This window comes from Jatropha curcas, chromosome 9, assembly GCF_041381405.1.
Source record: "Jatropha curcas cultivar XTBG-Jc1 chromosome 9, XTBG_Jcur_1.0, whole genome shotgun sequence".
Classification (NCBI taxonomy): Eukaryota; Viridiplantae; Streptophyta; class Magnoliopsida; order Malpighiales; family Euphorbiaceae; genus Jatropha; species Jatropha curcas.
In genome coordinates this window covers 4,615,993-4,637,920 of record NC_143159.1, presented here as the reverse complement: position 1 = coordinate 4,637,920, position 21,928 = coordinate 4,615,993, and the positions used below count along the sequence as shown (strand labels likewise).

General features: G+C 33.6%; 2 protein-coding genes across 3 annotated transcripts; one reads left to right on the top strand and one right to left on the bottom strand.

Moving 5' to 3' along the window:
- Positions 1-45: 45 nt before the first annotated feature.
- LOC105630708 (mechanosensitive ion channel protein 2, chloroplastic) lies at positions 46-6,839 on the bottom strand. 2 transcript variants are annotated; one of them, XM_012212619.3, is made up of 14 exons: positions 6,393-6,839; positions 6,031-6,259; positions 5,839-5,904; positions 5,376-5,533; positions 4,679-4,802; positions 4,468-4,565; positions 4,269-4,382; positions 3,696-3,756; positions 2,752-2,901; positions 2,521-2,631; positions 2,078-2,245; positions 1,843-1,956; positions 1,421-1,477; positions 46-1,122 (listed from the first exon to the last, which is right to left on the bottom strand). In XM_012212619.3, exons 2-14 carry the CDS (start codon positions 6,106-6,108, stop codon positions 346-348), a joined length of 2,076 nt encoding a protein of 691 aa, XP_012068009.1. In that variant the 5' UTR covers positions 6,109-6,259; positions 6,393-6,839; the 3' UTR covers positions 46-345. The 2 variants fall into 2 exon arrangements, with proteins under 2 accessions (XP_012068009.1, XP_012068012.1); XM_012212622.4 differs by lacking the exons at positions 5,839-5,904; positions 6,031-6,259; positions 6,393-6,839 and adding an exon at positions 5,627-5,690.
- Positions 6,840-12,527: 5,688 nt separating this feature from the next.
- On the top strand, positions 12,528-21,564 carry LOC105630709 (P-loop containing nucleoside triphosphate hydrolases superfamily protein). Its single transcript, XM_012212625.4, has 28 exons — positions 12,528-12,683; positions 12,822-12,974; positions 13,071-13,217; positions 13,304-13,456; positions 13,559-13,812; positions 13,977-14,155; positions 14,362-14,486; positions 14,881-14,917; positions 15,026-15,117; positions 15,212-15,328; positions 15,409-15,522; positions 15,646-15,729; positions 15,827-16,034; positions 16,419-16,516; positions 16,876-16,974; positions 17,049-17,162; positions 17,263-17,379; positions 17,470-17,550; positions 17,650-17,721; positions 17,805-17,898; positions 17,972-17,994; positions 18,093-18,178; positions 18,597-18,668; positions 18,778-19,002; positions 19,266-19,410; positions 19,859-19,951; positions 20,102-20,689; positions 20,859-21,564. The coding sequence occupies exons 2-28, from the start codon at positions 12,864-12,866 to the stop codon at positions 21,273-21,275; spliced, it is 3,945 nt and encodes a 1,314-aa protein (XP_012068015.1). The 5' UTR covers positions 12,528-12,683; positions 12,822-12,863; the 3' UTR covers positions 21,276-21,564.
- The last annotated feature ends 364 nt before the right edge of the window (positions 21,565-21,928 follow it).

Here is a 21,928-nt window from a genome sequence, read left to right as displayed (position 1 = left end):
GGACAAAGATCATTTATCTACAACCGTTAGTAACTGAGCTCCAGAGGCACCGAATGATCTTAATAGATGATAAACCAGCAGTTAAACAAAGATAATGTAACAACATTTTTTAACAAATGAAAGACATACTGCAGCTAATAAGCGCATTGGCTTTTCAAGGCCTTTATTTTTCCTTTTTTTTTCGGCTCTAATTTTATGAATTATTTACAAACAGCATAACGACAGCTTAAAAAACACAGCTGTCGCATTCCTGCACAATTTGAGTGGTGAAGACTCAAAGTTGCATAGACAACACCAAGAATTTGACCATTTATCTTCATCCAGCTAATCAATCTGACTTAGGAACTATTGGCATTCATCTTTCTTATCCTTTCCAACAGATGGGGGCCCACCTCCATTCCGGCTTGCAGCCAATTCCTTGGACTCTGAGGGGAAAGGAGATGGAGCAACTTCTTCCTCTATTGGAAGTGTTCGTTTTGAGCCCTCCAGAGCAACCCCAAGAACAATGTTCTCCTCCAATGGAGGCCTGGCTACTGATGCTGATGCAGCAGACCTTTCAACGTCCTGTTTAGCCTGGGAAATAGTTGAGGGAATCTCACTTCTTTTAGATTCAGAATATTCTTCAGGTGCTGCCCTTCCCAGAGTTATGTCTTCGGAATTTAGCCCCATGTTCTCCTTCCATGTGTCTTCGATGCTTTCACTAGTTTTCTTTGTTTCAGGATTGTTTGGCACTGAATTATCATGAACCATTTTTGACTGCCAGCGATCAGATGCTGGGGTTGCCAAACCCTTAGATTCAGGGGTGTTTGTTGTTGATCCTGCATTAGCATCTGCTTTGGACTCAGATGTTGAGGCTGCTTCAGCCTTCGCATCTTTTTCCCCATTGGTACATACTGAACGGCTTGAAGCTTTAGTTTTATCATCACCATTGATTTTATAAGAGGGTTCAATCAGCAATAGTGGGCGGTTAGCAACTGCTCCTGAACGAGTAAGAATAGTGTCAGCAGAACGTACATTAGCTAAATCAGCCTCATTGTATATCTTCTGAACAGTACGGATCGGTGTGGCAAGCCGAGCCCGGTGATGGCTTATAACTCTAAGAAGATCCAAGATTATTGCTTCCTGTCACATTGCATTTGTTAATACCGAGTCAGCTAAATCTCGAGTAGAAAACAGCAGATCAAGAGTCAGAACATGCAGAAAATAGAATTGAGGAATTAATCCATGAAACATAACAGACTTTTTATTCAGTCGTAATGACCATTATGCACATAACATCACCCAGACAAAGATTTGATAAATAGATAAACAATAACCAACATTAACCACGGAATCTCTGGCTCTATGTTACAATAGCAATGGATTTTTAATTCTTCTATAAATATCACATGCAATAACTATACAATAAAACTACTCTTACCTTTACACACAGGTATTCTTCAAAATGAGAGGTTTTCACGAAGCATGACACAAAAACCTGCAACATAAGCCAACCAATAGATAGTAAGGCATTAAAGAACATGCAAACATCATGTATCAAATGAAAACACAAGCCAACCACAGGTGAGAAAAACCTTTTAATAAGGGAAATACAACCTAATGAAGTCCAAAAAACAAGTTTAATGCATTTCATGTCTTCAACACCAAAACAGTATATTCTCTCCAAATGTCTACATCTCTTTGTTCTTCACAAACAAAAAGAACAGAGAGAAGGGAATAAGTTTGCAAGAAATTTCTTTTCAGGAACACAACTTTATCTTCAGACAGTGATTACTTCACTGTAAGTCTTCATGGGAAGATATATCTTAATTTCAAGAATAAAGAAGGAAACTTAAGCCTCACCATAAGAGCCTGATTCTCTGGGTTAATATTATCCAAGAAGACTCTTCTGTGCAGCTTTTGCTGCTCTACTTGAGGGTTTTTAGCCAAAACCTTCCGCATATCAGCAACTATGTTCTGCACATAGAATATGCACAATCAAAATCCTTGTCTTGATTGAATAGAGAGAGGAAAAAGAAATCCTACTGACTGTATGTGAAAGTGCTCAAGAATTGGGCAAACTGAGATTGAACCTCACATTAATTTTGTTGACATCCAAGTGACTGATGGCAAGGTGGGTCTTAATTCGCCAATGAGTCTTCTGGCTAAGATTTCTCACAACATTCATAGTGAATTTATGGTTGGGAATGTGAACTGCTTCACGATCATCGCCTCTTATAATTGTTGGTGACCACCAACCCACATGCTGGAACAAGATAAAACATTGATTAGAAAAAAAAAAAAAAAAAAAAAAAAAAAAAAAAAAAAAAAAAAAAAAAAAAAAAAACATAATTATAAAAGTAACCCAATTCCATTTCTTGCTTGCTTTGCAAAAGGAACCATCTCTCTCACTCACACTCATCTTATGTGGTTGCAAATGAAGGAAGATTATGCATGGATACATTATGGACCTGTTTTGCCTTACTATATTGCCTATTTCCTTTTTTATGACAATATCAGTGAAGTGAAGAAAATAGAAACCTCAACAGTTCCAGAAACTTCATAGCCTTCAATCTTTGTCTGAATCCATTCATTCAAAACAAACGGCCGTGTTGCATGGATCATTACACTTGAAAGAAAATTCGTAAATATCTGAATGCACAAAATACCAAGTAAATGAAGATCATCTTCCATATATGAGAATGAAATACAAGCTATAACATGAAGATTTCAAAACAATTCAATAACAGCATAGAAAATTGGATTAATTACCTCACGACCAGCAAGAGTGAGCAATACGGTACCAAGACCTCCAGCCGTGACCCACTTTTGAGTAGAAAAACCCAGCAATTCCATGAACAATGATACAGCAGCAACCCAAACTGCACTATAAACAGCTTTGCCAGCAAAACTAAATCCCATCTGCAAGGGCAAGAAAGAATTTTATGTAATAGCTTAAACATCAGATATCCTCCCCAATAGCTAAATTATAATTTCGTTCAATGTTAAACAAAAATTCACACAGAAAAGGAAAATTCAAATAATGCAAAAATGTTTAAAACAAATTATTTATAAATAACAGTTCTGAGGGAAATAGATAAGGAACTTTTTCATTCGAAGACTATGGCATAATTGTGCATCAATACTTCTGAACCATGAAAGCAATATTAAGGAAACTTGTTGAGAACACAATGCATAACTAATAAATGTAAAGGAAGTTTAAGATACAGTCTGACAAGTATTTGTATTCTTTCAGAACAAAAGCAATATGCTACATGCAGGTCAATTGTTTCAATATGAAGAAGTTATTGGTTTAAGTTGAACATGTCAAAGGGATAAAAGTGTCAACTTCAAGCTTCAAATAGGCTAATAAATATGGAAAGAGAGCCCAAAAGGAAAAAAGGAATTTCTCTGAACTAATCAATTTGCCAGGATGGAGATGCATCATTGCCATTTACCATTACTTGGACCTTGTTTCCGCCAAAAAGCAAACCTACATATCACTTTGCATGATTAAGTGATACAACATCTAAATTCAGTTCCAAGCTAAAGGTTATTTTTAGTTTCAGGTGCTGAAGGCAATCATGCTTAATCAATCTCTGTAACTTCTAAGAGCTCTTCAATGAGGAAATTCAACTTTCTAGTGCAAATACGGCAGCACTATAAGACATGCAGAGGAATCAAAAGATGGTAAACTGTAGAATTCATGGACTTACATTTCTTGCATCACTGGAGTCATTTGTCTCTATGAAGAAGTTTTGTGCCTGTTGAATCAAGCTGTGATGAGGAAACATGGCCATAAAAGAAATTACAATTTGATCCCCAAAAGAAACTAAACGTCCAAAAATAGCCTAGAAAATAGAAAAATGTGACCAAAATGCGATTTTACGAACATTGAATTAAAGCCAACACTAGCAGAAGCAACATAGACTTATGATAACAAAGAGAAAGCTGAAAACACATATTGACAACAGAAAAGAAAACCTACAACAAAAACAACAGATGTAAGTGGCTAAGAGAACACACCAGAAGACAAAATTCAGATGCATGCTTCCAGATTTGGCCAGGAGGCTCATGAATTATGCAAACCACAATTTTTTTAAAAAGGTAATAAAGTCATTGTTGTTTTTTTAAAACTGACTATTAACACATTTGATTAGTTCTGAATAAAAAACATGATGCTAACTGATTAATCAACATCCAAGTGCTTGAACAGACTAAATCCAAATATCATAAGAAGTAATTACAAAGCCTGAAAAAGGTGCAAGAGCAATGGCAAGTGCCCAAACCTTGATATACAATAGGCAAATGCCAACACAGTTGATAATGAACGTATAAAGTTCAGAAGTCGTTGCTTCACAGCTTGGCTTGCTTCTGATTGTAGAACTACAGGATCCAATGCTCTGAAACATGCAGATCACAGTTATTACTAATTGATTGTCTGGAATTGCGTGTCTTTGAAGATTTAACCCAACTTCCCCAAAATACCTGCAAATGAGTATTGCTCCAGCCCATAGCAGCAAAGGTTGAAGATATGAGGTCAGAACATAATGCGAACTGCTTTTACTCCAATTCTTATCAGATTTCTGCAGAAATTACCACAAATAAATAGGTGAGGTGGAAGATTGATTAAAATGAATCTGGAATTGAGGAACTGCTGGTTTAACAGAAGGATCTAGAGTAAAGATAAAATGCATACATGGAGAAAAAAAATTCTGCTCAGACGCATAAGTGGGCCAAGACCCCATGCAGCAAAAGCAATGATACCAACAGCTGGGATCAACTTAAGCACAACAGGACTTCCACGTAGGGCATCATATGACCTACACAATTCATCAAAGTTAAGTAAAGATTCAGTCAAAAATATATTCCATAAATAGAAGAATGAAAAAAAAGTGATTCCTGGAGAAAAGGGCCTAAAATCCTTGTTTAATTGGAGGATTTTTCTGCCTTTGAGACAAGGGGTGCCCGCTGTGCACTCAGGTTTATGTGCAACTATGATTGGTTTCATATCAATGTATATTTAGTGCGTTTAAGCATTTGAAGTTAAAATATATCTTGCAAAGTTATTATCACTTAAAAGTTAAAATTAGAGTTAAAGCAGAATGATAAATCAGCAAAAAAGAATAATAACTACACAATGACCTATCCTAATGAAATTAGTCTCACCATTGAAACTATAACAGCTGCAACTGCAAATAAACTTAATGATCAGATTGAGCAGGGTATTGTTAAAAAATAACAGCCACTGAAAAATGGTAATACAGCGATACATTTCTAAATCAATGCAGGTCAGTTGAGATTGCTTGACACAACATTTACTTTTACCTGAGTTTTAAAAATGAAAATAGATGTGTATATGCATAAAAACTTTTCTACATGGGAAATATACATACCTACTGAGGACCACAGAAGCAGACTTTAGAAGAGGAATCCCATTTCCTCCTCCTGGAGACAGAAGAGATCGGCAGACGAAAGCATTGCAGCTGGAAGGTGCATGGCATATTGGCCTATGTGTGCTACTTAAAAAGTGAAGAGTCCAAGAATCCTGTCTCTGAAGATGCAATATAGAAATTTCCATGGTTTCAGACGCTACTATACTAATACAATAATTCATTATTCATAAACTCATACACAGAATACACACATGCATTACAAGAACAAACTGGACGCATGAACAATCTTCGTGACTTGAAAGCCCACATCTGAAAGCTAAACTTTAAACAACAGTGCTAAACGAAACCATCATGATATCAAGCAATTGCATGTTTTTCAAAAAGAAAACTTATCCCAATCACATCCTCATAGAATAATAATTACTATACGGATAAGTTTGCAAATCTATGAAAAATTACATACCAGACTACGTGATGAAAGATTGACATTAACTACATGTACTCTGTTTGTTCCCTTTCCAATGATTTTCTGTGGATGACAAGGAAATGAAAGAGAATTAAGTTAAAAAATAATATTAAAATTAAATTTGAGCATCTAGACTTAAAAAAAGGAGACATTTTTTTATATGACATTTAAAAAAATAAGGTTACATACAGTATTTTGGCCATAGCAACCCTGACTACTGTGAATCCATAATTCGTGGGACAATTGGATCGAACTAGCTCGTGTCATAGCTGACTTCAAAGTGGAGAAGCCACCAGGATCTCAATTTAAAACTTCGTTCCAACCAAGTTTTACTTTAGTAAACCTGAACTAAGTTTTACAAAGAAAGCGAATGCAGAGATCAAACGGGTATTAGTGTTCTGAGCAAACAGTATAACACCTGCGATAAGATAGATCAATAGACCACCAATATTTCAGTGAATAAACAAACAAAAATAGGTAGGCCAATAACTAACAATTCAGTTATAGGCATTAAAAATTAAGAAGATAAAACACAGATATTTGAAATCTACCTAATCAAAGATTTACTTCATAAGAATTTAACGAATGAAACTCCAAAACGCCTTTCAACGTTCAACCTTCAAATTTTTTCAATTTCTCCTCTTCTTTCAAGCTCTAATCCAAAGCCAAAACCCTAGTTTTGCAATCACCTAAATATAGTCACAATTGGTAACTATTAAATCGCAATTACACAACAAATACAAACACCGTTCATAAAAAGGTGCTTCAAAACACTGCTTCAACAACTCTCACAAAGGGGACGAGACTCTTCCAATAAACAAAGAGAACCAAACCAAACAGAAAAAGCTTTCCGGGAAAATTCGGTAGACCCTAAAGGGGACAAGAAACGAGCAGGCAATGGGTTATCTTAACGAGCGAAACAGTTGCCTATGTTTCCGTGTAGCTTCCTCAAATGGGGAACAGATCTTCGTATGGGGAGGGAGGCTTTTGCCATTTTGGAAATGGAGATTAACAAATTGGTTTGGTACTGTGCTAAAGTGCGCCTTGCGTGTACATTGTCTAGCTGACGTGGTCCAATCAGATTGCCTTGTTTTGGATTTTGTGCAATTTGTTTTTTTAGACCGCTAATTATTTTATTACTGTGCAGAGTTTACGTGGCGACCCGCAAATTTCATTTTTACTTTGGAACTTACGTGGCGATTTGGTGCCTCGAAATTTTCATGGCGTGCACGGATAGGGTAGTTAGTTAGTTTTGTTCCGTTTCACGGAGTGAGTAGTTCCGTTAATGATATTTGTTGAATGCCTTTTTGGCACGTGCAAACCGACAAGTCAACGAAGAATAGAACTCTTATTCCTGTTTTTTTTTTTTTTAAGAAAATTCATTAATAATAAAATTAAGTATTACAAATACTCAATTAGAACAGTCATAACTATCATAATTAATATAATTAATAAAAAGTCCGTTAATCCTTTAACAATAAAAGAACTATCTATATTCTTTTAAATAATAAAACTAAAAGTAAAAAAAATATTGCCGCTTGGAAATGACATTGAGCGATATAAATTTTTGTAGTAGGAACTGGTCCTTTAATTGATTTAGACTGCATAATAACTTCACCAGATCTTCTATACTTATATTGTTTTTTTTTAAAAAACTTGTTATATATGACATGCACGGATGAGTTCATGCCACTATAGTTTAATAGCATCAATATACGAACAAACCGTACTATCAGACTCCATCGATCGAAGATACACATTAATTAAACAATATATAAATTCTCCAACCAAATGAAATCAAATATTATACATTTTAATAACAAACCTTGATAAAACTTTAACCTCCATAAAAGAATGGACAAAAAAACTTCAAATATGGATACAAAGCGGCATGAATGAACGTGTTCATTTATTTTTTACCCTTTATTTTAGAAGCCAATGAAGGAAAATAATTAAGAAAAATAATAAGAAATTAGTAATTCGTTTATAATTATTTTATACTCTTGCGTGTGTGGTACAAATTTATATTTGAAGGGTAAAATTTTTTACGGAAAAAAAGTACTATTATCGAAAATTGACAATCATGCTCTCATTTATTTTTAAACAATAAAATGTGATTTAGTTATTTAAGGGTTATTTTGCCTTACCAATCTAATGAAACTCCAATACAAATTTAGATAATTTAATATAAATAAGTAAAAGTCTAATATTCCTTGTTATATTCACTCCAAATTAAAGAGATATTCAAAATATATAAATCGGGTGAAAAATAAAAGAAATATTATTTTCTTTAATATTTTTTTTCCTTTTTCTCAAACAGGAGAAAACACATTTCTTTAAATACATAGTTATTTTCTTTTCTTCAAAAAAATACTTCCATTTTAGAAAAAATATGTTCTCCCTCATTTGGGAAGGGGATGATATAGTTAATTTTCGACGAATAATAATAATAACAAGGGAGAAAAAAATACCTCCTTAAATTCCAGCTATATTTACATATGTCTCTTTTAACGTTTTAAGACTAATACACGCCTCTCTAAATAGTCCGTTATACAACTACCTCGCTCGGTTCAAAATTAGCCTAATTTTCTCTTAGTCTATCTCCTAAATTAAGGTCAAAAGAAAGAGAAAAATCAAAAGACAATTCTACCCTTATAGAATTAGCTAATTGGACCAGTTCAACCGAAAACCATAAAAAAATTACTGAACCAAACCAAAAACCTTCTAGAATTAGCTAATTGAACCAAAACCACAAAAAAGACTTTCGTTTTCTCCTGGGTGACGTGATCTGAGATCGCAAGCTTTGGTCCAACGTCTCCTCTGTCGCCTCTTAGTTTCTGGCGAGCAACCAATCAAGCTTGGCCAGAGAGTCACATTATCAGCGAAAATGATCTCTTCTCCATCCCGTCGGCTCAACTCTTGGACTTGTGGCCTGCTTCATTCGACAAGAGAGGAGGAGGAAGCGGTGGAAGAGTCTAACAGGTTGATCCCTGGTCTCGCTGAAAAATCGACATAAAATGTGGAAGGAGGCTGAGGTGGAGCCACTCAGTTCAGAAAAACGAAGGCAGCTCACACTCTATCACTGCGCCAGTCGGAAAAGAAATGGAGAGAAAGAGATCGATAGTAAGGCAAAGGCGGCAGGGAGGAGGTAGCAGCTGGCCGGACATGAGCCGGTGATGGGAAAAGTTAAAAAAAAAAAATAATGAATTAGTAGTAATAACATCTCTGCCATGAGAAAGAGAAAGGAAATCAGCTATGCTTAAATTCATTTATTTCTATTTATTTTTTCATAATTCTATTTTTGAAGGCGTTAATCTCACATTGATTGCTCCATGACATTAAAGAGAGAGATGACATTTCCTTTTTCTGTGACGGATTCAAGGAGAGAGATGGAGGAATAGAAGTAATTAATTGTGAAGAAAATTTTGTATATTATAAAAGTTACAATGATCATTTTATTTGCCATTTGATGGATATTTGAGTAATTTTCAACGCAAAGATGCATTCATGCAACGAAAGTAAAAATTAAAAATTAGATACGCTAAAGTCAGTTTCAAAACGTTGAAGGAGAGTTGTATAAATATAACTATAATTTAGGGTCACATTTTTTTTTTCCGGAATAACAATTGACAATCATAAAAGTCTGTTATATTCTAGAGGTTGGATAAGTTCTATAAAAAGCCATCTTATGCGAAAATTCCAAAAATATTTATAATTTCGTGAAATTTTATGGTGTATATTTGGACACAGAGATGACAAATATGTTCCTTGTCAATGTCATTATTCATCCACGAATGGGGCTTGCAAGGCATGTGTACAGATATATATGGCGAGTTCGTACCAATAATATTATATAAGTAATATTCACTTAACAGTTATTACGTCAAAATTATTACAATTGTCTGATTCTACAAAAAAAAAAAAAAAAAAAAAAAAAAAAACAAATATATTACAACTTTCACTTATAATATGTGAATACATTGACACTAAAAAGCATATTACGTCTTAAAACATATCACGAAGCAATGTCATGAATTTAAAACGTGTTTTTTTTTTTTTTTTCTAACTACAAATACAATGATGGGAATGCAGAGGAGAGAGAAGGGGAGAGCCATCCCAACTTAGCTCAAAGCCTCAAACATATAAGTGCTGCCTGATTCTCTTAAAACGAAGGTTGTTAGCTTTTGTTTGGACAAAAGTATCTTTTTGAAAGAAATTAATAAAATAGCTATGAAAAATATTTAACAAAAAGATTTTTTTTTTCTTTTTTTGATTTGGAAAATGGGAAGAAATTAGTAAAAGAAGTAACATTTGGAATCACTCCAATTTTAGAGAGAAAATCAACAAAGAAAAATAAAAATTTCACTGATTTTATGAAATTAAATAAATGCCACAATTTCATAACGAGAGTATGATTATCAATTTTAAATAATAATATTTTATATTCTCTAAAATTTTATTATTTTTAAACAAAATAAAATATAATTTTTTTATTCGTCATATTTAAATATAAAGGTAAAAAATTAACTATGGAGAGAAAATTAATAATTTATCATTATTTTCATTCTTCTATTTTTGAAACAAAGATTTAAGGATAAACAATAAAATGATCATATTTAATTTTAATCGATTCGATTTAATTTTATTTGAAAATCAGAGAAAATAATAAAATAATAGAAGAAGAGAAGTAATAGACTATTTTTTTTTAATATCACTTTTTGCTCGAGCATAAAAATATGTGAAAAAAATGTAAGAGTTAAAAATGCTCTGTGTAATATGTTTACTGAGATCAAAATAAATAAATTAAATGGCACAACAACTTTCACTTTAGAGTAGGTCATATTAGTTTAAAAAGAAAAATAAAATAAAAGGTTAAAGGTCGTAAAAAAAGAAAGCTGGTTAGCGGTTTGTAATAATTAAGAGTAGAATTTGAAAATTCAAGCCGCCAGTCTTATTTGAATGTTCCAACGAACAGGCAATTCTATTCTAAATCATAGGAATCTCAACGGTCTACAACTACCGGCTTCTACCGTTGGTTGCTGGGCCCACATTTTACTCTTCCCATATGGGCTACAATTAAAGCCCATGTATCCAACACACCGTTAGAGCCCCGATCTGTATTTGGGTAAATATATAGACATATAGCATTCATAAATTATAGGCCTCCTACAATCATGGCAGACTTGAGGGATTACATAATAATATTGTATTAATGATGAAATAATTAAATACCACTTTTTTAAATGAAAAAATATTTTTATTGTGATCCGTTTAGTTCATGGATGAGCCTGTAGACTAAATTTAGGTAAATTTATTCAACTTAATCGAAATTAAAATTTTAAGAATGAATTAACGATTTAATCCAATAATTAAATAATTAATTATTCCAAAAAAATTGTGATAACAAATATTTAAGAGTAAGTCTAATGAATGGTAATAAAACAAAATATAATCAAAGAAATTTGTTTAAATATAAAAATTTCATACTAGTCAAGTAAAAAATAGAATGTACTTAAAACAGGAACCAAAGTTATTTTTCCACATTAACTATTTTATACTATTGTAAATTTGTTTGTGCTTAGAATTTAAATTAACATCGACCCTTTGACTGAAATGAATGAATTTCACAAAATTTTATAGTATGTATTTATAAATCAAAATTTTTGTATTTGGTATAAAAAAAATAAAGATTTCACATCCATGAATTTGAATATAGTTAAATCAATTCCATGAAAAAGTATAAATTTTCTAAAAATGAATTTCACAAATTTAAATAATTTAAAGTTTTATAATAAAATTATCTATCCTCCCAACTTTTTAGAATTATTATCTCAAAAATATTTTAGAAAATAAAAGTAAATAATTTTCAATTTTGAATTAATTCTAAATATGAAAAATTCATTTATAAGGCTTCGTTTGCTTTCCGTAAAATAACTTGTAGGAAAATATTTTTCACAATTTTCTATTATTTGGAGCGTTTGGAAAAATAAGTCAACGGAAAATATTTTCTTGATCTATGAAAAATTAAGTTATTTTTTAAGAAAAATAATTTTCCATTTTCGAGAAATAGTAAAACATTTTTTAGATATTGACAAACATTATAGTCACTATCACAAGTTACTATTTACCGCCGACCATCACCGCCGACTACCACCACCTGCCATCGGCGGCTTTCATAAATGACATTTTTTTTTTTACATTCTTCTCATATTTGACAGTAAGATTTTTAAATTATCAAATTTATAGTATTATTAATATTTTTATGGTCAGATAAAGACTTTAATATTTTTAACTAATTTTTAATATTATAATCAAACAATGGAAAATAAATCATTTGAAAAATATTTTTTAGCAAGTTATTTTCCTATAAATTATTTTATAAAACAAACGGAGTATAAATAAATTTGATATTTTAAATTCTTTTATACCATACCGAGGGTAAAAGAATATCTTCAACTATAGCAAATACTAATCAGTAAAAGTGACAAACTAACGCAAGCCATAGTGACCACCCAATTTCGTTACTACCGGAATTAGGAGGTCAACATGTCTGGATAATAATGTTTCCAAAAATCGAATCCCTCCCCATAGCCGTTGCAATTCCCTGCACATGCATCGCACGTGACCTACCCCACCAAATTTGAATTCGGACCTGAAGCGCCTTTTTCTCAAATCCCATTCAATAATTTATTCACCTCCGCCCTAAACGAACCAATCCCTTCTATATTTCAAAATTCACCACCACTTCTCTCTCTCTCTCCCTCTCTGTTGCATTCAAAAACGAACAAAGCCGCAAAAAGAAAGGAAGAAAAAAAAAGAAAAATTCTGCGTCTCCTGCTCAGGTATTTCAGTTTCTGTGTTAGATCTCAGATTTCCATTTCGTTGATTAATGAAGTAGAAATGGTTGTTGCAATGATTTTACGCATCTGATTTATTTTTTTCATTGATTTTATTCCCATTTTTGCTTGGATGTGTTCTAGGGTTATCAGGTTATCGTTTCCGGTCTTTGAAACAAATCCGTGATGGACAATGCAGAGTGTGTGAGAGTTGCTGTTAATATTCGGCCTTTGATTACATCTGAGCTTCTCATCGGCTGTACAGATTGTATTACCGTCATTCCGGGAGAGCCTCAGGTATTAATAGAGTAGTTGTTCTTATAATGCTCTGTTTCTTTTGTCTAATGGAAGCTCAGATTTTATTAAGTGAACTCGAATTTTTGGATTATTTAGGTTCAAATTGGGTCACATGCGTTTACCTACGATTATGTTTATGGAAGCACGGGATCAGCTTCGTCTTCAATATATGACGATTGTGTGGCTCCTCTTGTGGATGCGATCTTTAATGGTTATAACGCCACAGTTCTTGCATATGGACAGGTTTTATATCAAATCCTGTAATTATTAGTTGTTTGTAGTTTGCATGAACTTTAAGTTTTGAGTATTTGTTGTTTGTTCAATTACAGACGGGTTCAGGAAAAACATATACAATGGGGACTAATTATAACGGTGAAGGAACCAACAGTGGAATCATTCCTAAAGTGATGGAGAATATATTTCAGAGGGTTGAGACAATTAAAGAGAACACAGAGTTTTTGATAAGAGTATCGTTCATTGAGGTAAAAAAAAAAAAAAAAAAGAAATCATCCAATTGATTTTTGCATAGTAATTATTTTAGAGCAGATTGGATTTAGCTAAGCTAATTCTTTCCTGCCAAATAGATATTCAAGGAGGAGGTATTTGATTTACTAGACCCAAACTCAGCGGCTCTGTCAAAAGCGGAAGGAGCAAATACGATGAAACCAGCAGTGCCTACCAGAGTTCCAATCCAAATTAGGGAAACAGTGAATGGTGGGATAACACTTGCTGGGGTGACTGAAGCAGAAGTTAGAACGAAGGAAGAGATGGCAACTTACTTATCGCGTGGTTCTCTGTCTCGGGCCACTGGAAGTACTAACATGAACAGCCAATCGAGGTCTATATTTCGGCATCTAATTTTTAATTAATTGTTGTCTATCTAGACTGGTGTTCATTGATTTTAATAGAAACTCTTTCATTTTTAAGTTTATTTATAATTTTAGAACATTAAACGCCATTTTCGACAAAGTATCTAAAACTAAATTTATCTTTTGTTTTCAGTCGCTCTCATGCTATTTTTACAATTACTATGGAACAAAAGAAAATTGCACATGGTACAAATGACGTCAATAGTGATGATATTGGTGATGACATATTGTGTGCAAAACTACATTTAGTAGACCTTGCTGGTTCTGAACGGGCAAAGCGAACAGGGGCTGATGGCATGCGTTTCAAAGAAGGTACTAATAATATTCTGTTTTACATTTCCAATGTAATAGTATAAGCTTTTGTTAGAAGGGTGTCTAACAACTGTTGCCTTGGCTAAATATCCTGATTCTTTAAAATCTAAGCTTTTGATTGACTTTAGCATTAGTCTATGTTATATTTTATGTATTTATGTTCCCTGTCTTACTTTAGTCGCATAATTTCAATTTATGTGTCTTAGGCATTCATATCAATAAGGGTTTGTTAGCACTTGGAAATGTTATAAGCTCCTTGGGAGATGAGAAGAAGAGGAAAGAAGGGGGCCATGTCCCATACCGTGATAGCAAGTTGACTAGATTGTTACAGGTATAGAAGTTGTTTGTTTTTATTTTCGAAGGGGATGCTGCTTGTAGTTTATTTTTTCAAATTATGTTTAACAAAGATATTAATATGCTTGGCTTAGATTGTTCTACTTGATCAATTTCTTCTGCACGCACTAAAAATTGCAGTGCTTTATGATCGATTGGCATCTTCTTGTCATTGAGAAATTGTATAGCTTTAGGGAGTTACATGTGTTGAAGTGTTAAGAATATTTTATGTTCGCCAATAAATCATGAAAATGAGGAATACGAAATATAAGATGGTGCATATGTATGTAAAAGTTAGCAAGAAGTAAGATCATGCTTGAACATTCCAAAAGTTCCCTTTCTACTTTGTTAAAATGCTTTCTTCTTACTAGTGCTAAAATTTCAAATTTTAGGATTCTCTGGGTGGAAACAGCAAAACGGTGATGATTGGTAAGCCATTTATAAACTTATTGTGTTTTAGCATTCAAAATAACTTCATTTTTTAGTGACGTACAAAGCAGTAATTATGACCTTTTATTTTTTTCATTTTTGTTATAGCATGTGTTAGTCCTGCTGACACGAATGCTGAAGAAACTTTGAACACATTAAAGTATGCAAATCGTGCCCGCAATATTCAAAATAAAGCAGTGGTAAGTTTGCTTTTGTAGCAAGTAGCGGAATTTTTTTTTTCTTCCCTTTACATTGGTTATCTTCGAATGAGTTACACGTTTATTTGATCTTAAGGTGAACCGAGATCCAATGGCAGCTCAGATTCAAAGGATGAGGAGCCAAATTGAGCAATTGCAAGCTGAACTACTCTTTTACCGTGGTGATTCAGGTGCACCATTTGATGAACTTCAGGTTTGTCTATTTATAAGAAGTAATTTATGTACTCGTATGTTTGTTGAATTGCTCAACTGATGCATATTTATCTCTTCCAGATTCTGAAGCATAAAGTATCTTTACTTGAAGCCAGTAATGCAGAACTGCAACGGGAGCTTCAGGAGCGTAGGGTTAGTTGTGAGCACTTGACACAACGTGCTATTGATGCTCAGGTTACCCCTCATGTTTATGTGTTTTAGTAGTTAATATTATGTTTTCTTTATTTATAGTTTTGGGTGTTTGAGTTGCACGTATGAAATTGGATCATGAGATTTGACACTAGTCAATTTTTGCAGGTTGAAAAAGACAAATTATTAATGCAAATTGATTCAGCTCGCAGTGGTAAATCTTGGGATGAGATTGAATCTAATTTAGATAAGGTTAGAGTTTGGGCGATACTTACTATTGTGTTATTTGCAACTTTTTGACATTCTAATCAATAGAATTCCTTGCTAACAAAGTTTTAAAAACCTTTAGGAATTTGATGTGATGAAGACTTATGTTTCAAAAATTCAAGAGCTTGAAGGAGAGTTGTTGCGTCTGAAAGCTTTGTCAAACTCAAAGGACAACAGATTTATTGATTGTTTGGATTCAGATGATGAAGGGTTCCACTCAAAAAATGCTTCATTCCCGTCTCTAAATGAGCTTTCGTCCAACTCTGATTCAAAAGCTGGGGAAATTTCGGGTAACGTTAATTTTAATTTGTTTGACATTTATAATATAGTTTCTTGCTTTATTTTATTGAATGTTCTTTTTTTTATTTGAAAAAATAAATATACTTAAGATTGCTTCTTATGTATGACTATATGCAGTGCTTTTGCTTTGTCGACTATTGCATATTTTATTTGATGTGTCAACTTCAATGGTCGCAAGTGCATCGAAACTATTGAAGCCATACATGATAATCTAGTGGTTAGGGCCCTTAGGGGCACGTAAGTAATTAGAAATTTATGCCTTTGATATTGTCTCCCAAGTTTTCGATTTTTTTTTTTTTGTATTGCTTATCATGTTAGTCAACTTAGATTTTATTTTCGTTTATGAGAGTTGAAATCTTTTGAATCATGTGCAGAGGACGAGGAAAAGGAAAAAGAGCTTGAACATTCTTCCCTTCAAGAAAAATTGGACAGGGAGCTAAAAGAATTAGATAGGAAACTTGAACAAAAGGAGGTAAACACTATAAATATTATATAATTGTTAATGATGCAAACGGTTTTTCTTGCTATTCCATTTCGGCTTTAAAAATTGTGGAGTTAGAACATATTTGTTCCCACGTAGTATTTAGGTTGTGGTTATTCTCTTACAAGCAAAAGGCACAAAAATGCATGAGATATGGGAGAAGCATTCAGGACCAAAAAAATCTCATATGATCTATTTGCAACTTGTGCAAAGTTGTTCACGAGCCATTTGATTGAATCTGAAAAAGTACTTTAGTTATTCATTTTCACCTTTGCTTGTATTTATTTCCCAATGTAGCATTTTGTTTACTGTTTTCTTATTTTCTTTTGCATCTCTTTCACTTGGTAAAGGCTGAAATGAAGCGTTTTACGGGCGTTGATACTTCAGTTCTTAAACAACATTATGAGAAGAAAGTTCATGAGTTGGAACAGGAAAAGAGAGCTTTACAGGTTTGTAATATTGTGATATTAGTTTTGATGGTCATGATTGCATATCAATCTCAATCTCTGTTTTCCGTTGGCAGAAAGAGATTGAGGAATTGAGGTATAATCTTGCAAATATATCCTCTACTTCTGATGATGGTGCTCAAAAGTTGAAGGAAGATTATCTTCAAAAGTTGACTCTGCTCGAGTCACAGGTAAATTAAAAACTGCTTATCCCTTTCAATAGAAATTGTTACAGGATTCCTGTTTTGCTTCAAATAGAAATTGGTTCAAGGTTCCTGTTTTGCTTTGCAGGTTGCGGAGTTAAAAAAGAAACAAGACGCACAAGCCCAATTGTTGAGACAAAAACAAAAGAGTGATGAGGCTGCAAAACGACTTCATGAGGAGATTCATAGAATTAAGACTCAAAAGGTGCCTTTTTATTCTATCAAGAGGGTTGTTTACAATTTGACTTGAAACTAATTTATGATCTTGATGTCAATGCAATTGCATTTCATTTAGGTTTCTCTGCAACAAAAGATCAAGCAAGAGTCTGAGCAGTTTAGGTCGTGGAAGGCATCTCGAGAAAAAGAAGTTCTTCAGGTATATATTATCAAGCATGTCGCACTATTGATTGCAATTAAGATGCACTTGTTTTTATTGTTTTTCACTTTTTTTTCTTTTTTTTTTTGGTATTGCCAGCTAAAAAAAGAGGGAAGGAGGAACGAATATGAGATGCACAAACTGTTAGCCTTGAATCAGAGGCAGAAAATGGTAAATTGTCGTGAACTTGGGCACTCAATTCCTTATAATGTTGTGTTTTAGAAATTTTTTTCATTTTTACATTCTGATTTTAGGTTCTACAAAGAAAGACAGAAGAAGCTGCTACGGCCACCAAAAGGTTAAAGGAACTTTTAGAATCTCGAAAGGCATCCTCACGTGATTCTTCAGGTGAGAAGATTTACTCTCTCATGCACTTCTTTGTTCATAATTAAATTTGCTGACGTGTTTTTATTCTATACAGGTGCTGCAAATGGCAATATTCAGGTATTTCTAACAGTAATAGTACATTAAATTGTGCATTTTCTTTGGTCCATTGATGCTTGGGAGTTATCCTCTTATTGACAATTACTTTTTATGAGAAGGCTATGATGCAAGCAATTGAGCATGAACTTGAAGTCACAGTACGAGTACATGAAGTACGTTCTGAGTATGAGCGACAAATGGAAGAGTGAGTCCCATTTACCAACCCAGCTAGATATCCATTGTCGGCTCTATAGCATTACAAGTCTATCAAAAGTTCATTTTGTGGTTGGATATGTAATTTTGTTAGCTTGCATTGAAGAATAGTGGTTTCAGTTTGAGAATTATATCTTTAAATCCATTATATTTTCTATGTTTTCTTTGTAGGTCAAATTTATAGCTTTCATTATATTCAGCTAACTCATGCATGATGTGTCTAAATCTTGAGGACGTTTTTTGCCTTTTCTTAAAGAGCCTCATTGGTGTATATTTTGGCAATAATCTTTTTCACGACTCTACATTTTTATCAGATACTTTAAATGTCAGAACATTGAGGTTGCTTAGCAATCTTTTTAATAGTTTTTGATAACATTCTGATTTCAATTAAGCGCTTCTTGTTATTTTAGGAGGGCTAGAATGGCTAAAGAAGTAGCAAGATTGAAGGAAGAAACGCAGATGCTTAAACAAACTAATTTAAGGTAAAGTTTCCTTTGTGCTAATATTACTCTGACACCAAATTTGATATTTTTTTAAGGTTTTGTTCAATACTAATTAATTGGATACTTTGCTTAATGACTTTAAATGCAGTGATCCATCAGCAATGTCTCCTGGTGCAAGGAATTCTAGGATTTTTGCACTTGAAAATATGCTCGCTACTTCTTCTAGCACCCTCGTTTCCATGGCATCACAATTGTCAGAAGCAGAAGAACGTGAACGGGGCTTCAGTGGAAGGGGGCGCTGGAATCAAATTCGCTCTTTGGCTGATGCTAAAAATATCATGAACTATCTATTTAATTTAGCATCTTCCTCCAGGTCATAATCCTGTGTGTCTTCTTTTTCTTTTCAGTTTTCAAGTCAAAAGATTTCATATAGATGTTTTATCCCTATAATTTTTATAACTAATTGATTGCTACTAATCATAACGATAAATTGTCTATATGAAATCTTTCTAATTCTTATAACAAGAAAAACATTCTATTTGTTGAATTTTGTCAACTAAGCTAACATGGATTCATTCGTGTAAGATATCATTCATGATAAATGGGGCTGAGTTTTTTTTTCTCCTCCTTGTGAAGGTGCGTGTTGAGGGATAAAGAAGTTGACTGCAGAGAAAAGGATAGTGAGATAAAAGATTTAAAGGAAAAAGTAGTTAAACTTAGTAGTTTAGTAAGACATCTTGAAGTGCAGAAGACAGAACTCATCCATCAGGTTATGTCACAGGTTTGTTCCTGCGTTTCTTGTTCTGAGATTATGCATTAGTATTTATCAAATGGAAGACGGAAGAAAAAAACTATATGACATGACAGAATTCAATGTTCTATGTTCCACTTAATGTGCTTGTGTGTGTGCAACTGTGATTGTACATGAGAAACACAAATTGTTGCTGTGGGTAAACTGAGCTGGATGCAAGTATCTTTTTGCATTTTGCCTCTTTTAAAAACAATGCAATTTCTTTTTCTCTTTTTGGTGTCCTTGAACAATATATGAGCTAGGATTTAGGTTTATATCTATGCAAGGTGTCTCTCTCTTTTATTTTAATGGGAACTCATTCATTGTAAACAATGTAGCTCCCATTTTTGTTTTTCCAACTTGTTTCCTGACCTTTAATTTGTTAGCTTTCTATTTTCTTTGATTTCTAGTTCATTAAGTATCTTATGTTTGATCACAGAATTCAGCATTGAAGAAATATTCCGTGAGAAATCAATTAGATTCTGGGATTCCTGACCTCAACAATGTACACAAGTATGAATTGCGCAAGCAGGTAAATTTTCTTATCCAACGTGAACAATTCCGAAGTGTTTATGTATATATATTAATTACTTTCTCCCTATTTTCTTATCAGTGTACATATGATTCTATTGTTGGATTAATGTTACATATCATTGCCTCCCTTTCTTTCCCTCTTTAATAGGTGCATCGTAATTCTGTCATTTTAATGGAGGATATGGACATATCTGAATCAGAACGTTCAGATGCAGACACAGCAGATGATGAATGGGTTCAGTCAGATGTGGACATGGCAGATGATGAATCTGCTCGGCCAATGAAACGGCGAGTTAAGAAAAAAATTTGCAAAAGTGGTGGAAGTTCAAGTACGGGGGAGATCAATGATCCAGAAAACTCCAAATTGGATCCTTCTAGTGAGGGAGTAGCTTTTGCCATGGAACAAACTACGCCAGTATGTTGCACCTGTAGTAGATATTCTTTATGCAAGACACAAAAGTGCCAATGTCGGGCGGCCAAGGGCATCTGTGGAACATCCTGCGGCTGTGTGCCTAGTAAATGCTCTAATAGAGAAGATAAGCTTGATGAATTGGTACAACTAGAGATGTCTGAATCTGCTGGGACCGGTTCAGGATCAGATGATACAGACAAGAAGCACGATCTTGCTTCTCATGGTGCAATGCTGCTTCAGAGTGCATTGGTTGAGAAGCCTGTTGAGACAAGCGATAATGGTGTTGTTAAAAGGAAACCTTTGTCAGATATTGGGAATACAGTGGTATGATCCTTTGATAACACTAAATACTGCGAATTAAGAGCTTCTTTTTCCTTGGGCAAATTAAGTTAAAATATCATTTTTCTGTGCTTTTACTTTTCCTGATACATTTAAAGCTTAAAATTTCTACTGGAGATTATTAATTGAATTGAACATTTCAAAACTCCTGCAGGCCAAATCCAATGCGCCAAAGCCTGAGCAGAGAAAGAAATGGCGAAAATCAAAATCCACAATTCAGTTGATTCCTGTTGCTCCCCCCACATCCACGCAATCAGAAAAAGCAGAAGTCCCTCAAAAGGTAGATAATAGTGCAGGTGAGACAGACATGCCTTTGAAGTTACCCAGAGCTATGTTATTAGCTGCATCAAACAATGCCAAGTCAGAGAACAATGTTTCGAATGAGGCAGATGTGCCTTTAAAGTTACCAAGGGCTATGCTATCAGCTGCATCAAATAGCAGTGCCCTTTTGAGAGAAAGGAATGCCGATAAATCACACGAATCAGTTAATAAAGAAGCCAATGTACATCCTACAAGAAGTCCAGCCCGGCCGCCAAGAACTTCTGAGGAGAAAGAGAACTATGGCCGTTAACTTTGATCGTATTTCCTGACATACCCGATATAATCATTTACACTTAACATCAAACATTCTTGTTCCGGTGGCTTTGTTGGAGGGGAAGTATTTGGAGCACTAAATTATGATTAATCTTGAGTTTGTAATTGATTGTGTAGGAAAAATGTGAAATTGATTTCTTTCTGGAAATCTAAGAAGACGGTTTAGTTTAGGATATGTTTTCCTAGCCTCTGGTGGTGATCTGTACACTGTTCATTGTTGTTTTTGTGCTCTGTTAATGGTATCACAGATTCATTGTTTGATCTAATTCAGATCAAGAAAACTGATTCATTATTTGTTGCGCAGCACCTTAGCATTTGAATTAATTTTAAAATATTAAAATAATATTTTATAAAAAATTAATCCATAATTATTTAATTTTTTTAATGTATTATGTAAAAAAAAATTCAAAACAATTAATTTTGATTTTGTGCAACAGACCTTTATATCACTTTTTAGATACATAATATTCTATTTATGCAGCGAATTCATCAAATAAATTATGGTCATTATGAAACCAAATGTGATTTAATGTCCCGTGGTTACTATAATCACATTATAATCGGTTGGTCCAATTGAAATCAAGAATACTTCCATTATAGAAGAATGGTAAATTACGATTTTTCACTTTA

Bases quoted from the DNA above. Each gene is read 5' to 3' on its own strand.
- LOC105630708 (XM_012212619.3), bottom strand. From the start codon at position 6,108: ATGACACGAGCTAGTTCGATCCAATTGTCCCACGAATTATGGATTCAC. The intron at 4,566-4,678 runs GTATGCATTTTA...TAATTTCTGCAG, and splicing joins GCAGAATTTTTTTTCTCCAT to AAATCTGATAAGAATTGGAG. The intron at 2,632-2,751 runs GTAATTAATCCA...TTGTGCATTCAG, and splicing joins TCACTCTTGCTGGTCGTGAG to ATATTTACGAATTTTCTTTC.
- LOC105630709 (XM_012212625.4), top strand. From the start codon at position 12,864: ATGGACAATGCAGAGTGTGTGAGAGTTGCTGTTAATATTCGGCCTTTG. The intron at 12,975-13,070 runs GTATTAATAGAG...TGGATTATTTAG, and splicing joins TCATTCCGGGAGAGCCTCAG to GTTCAAATTGGGTCACATGC. The intron at 18,669-18,777 runs GTAAAGTTTCCT...CTTTAAATGCAG, and splicing joins CTTAAACAAACTAATTTAAG to TGATCCATCAGCAATGTCTC.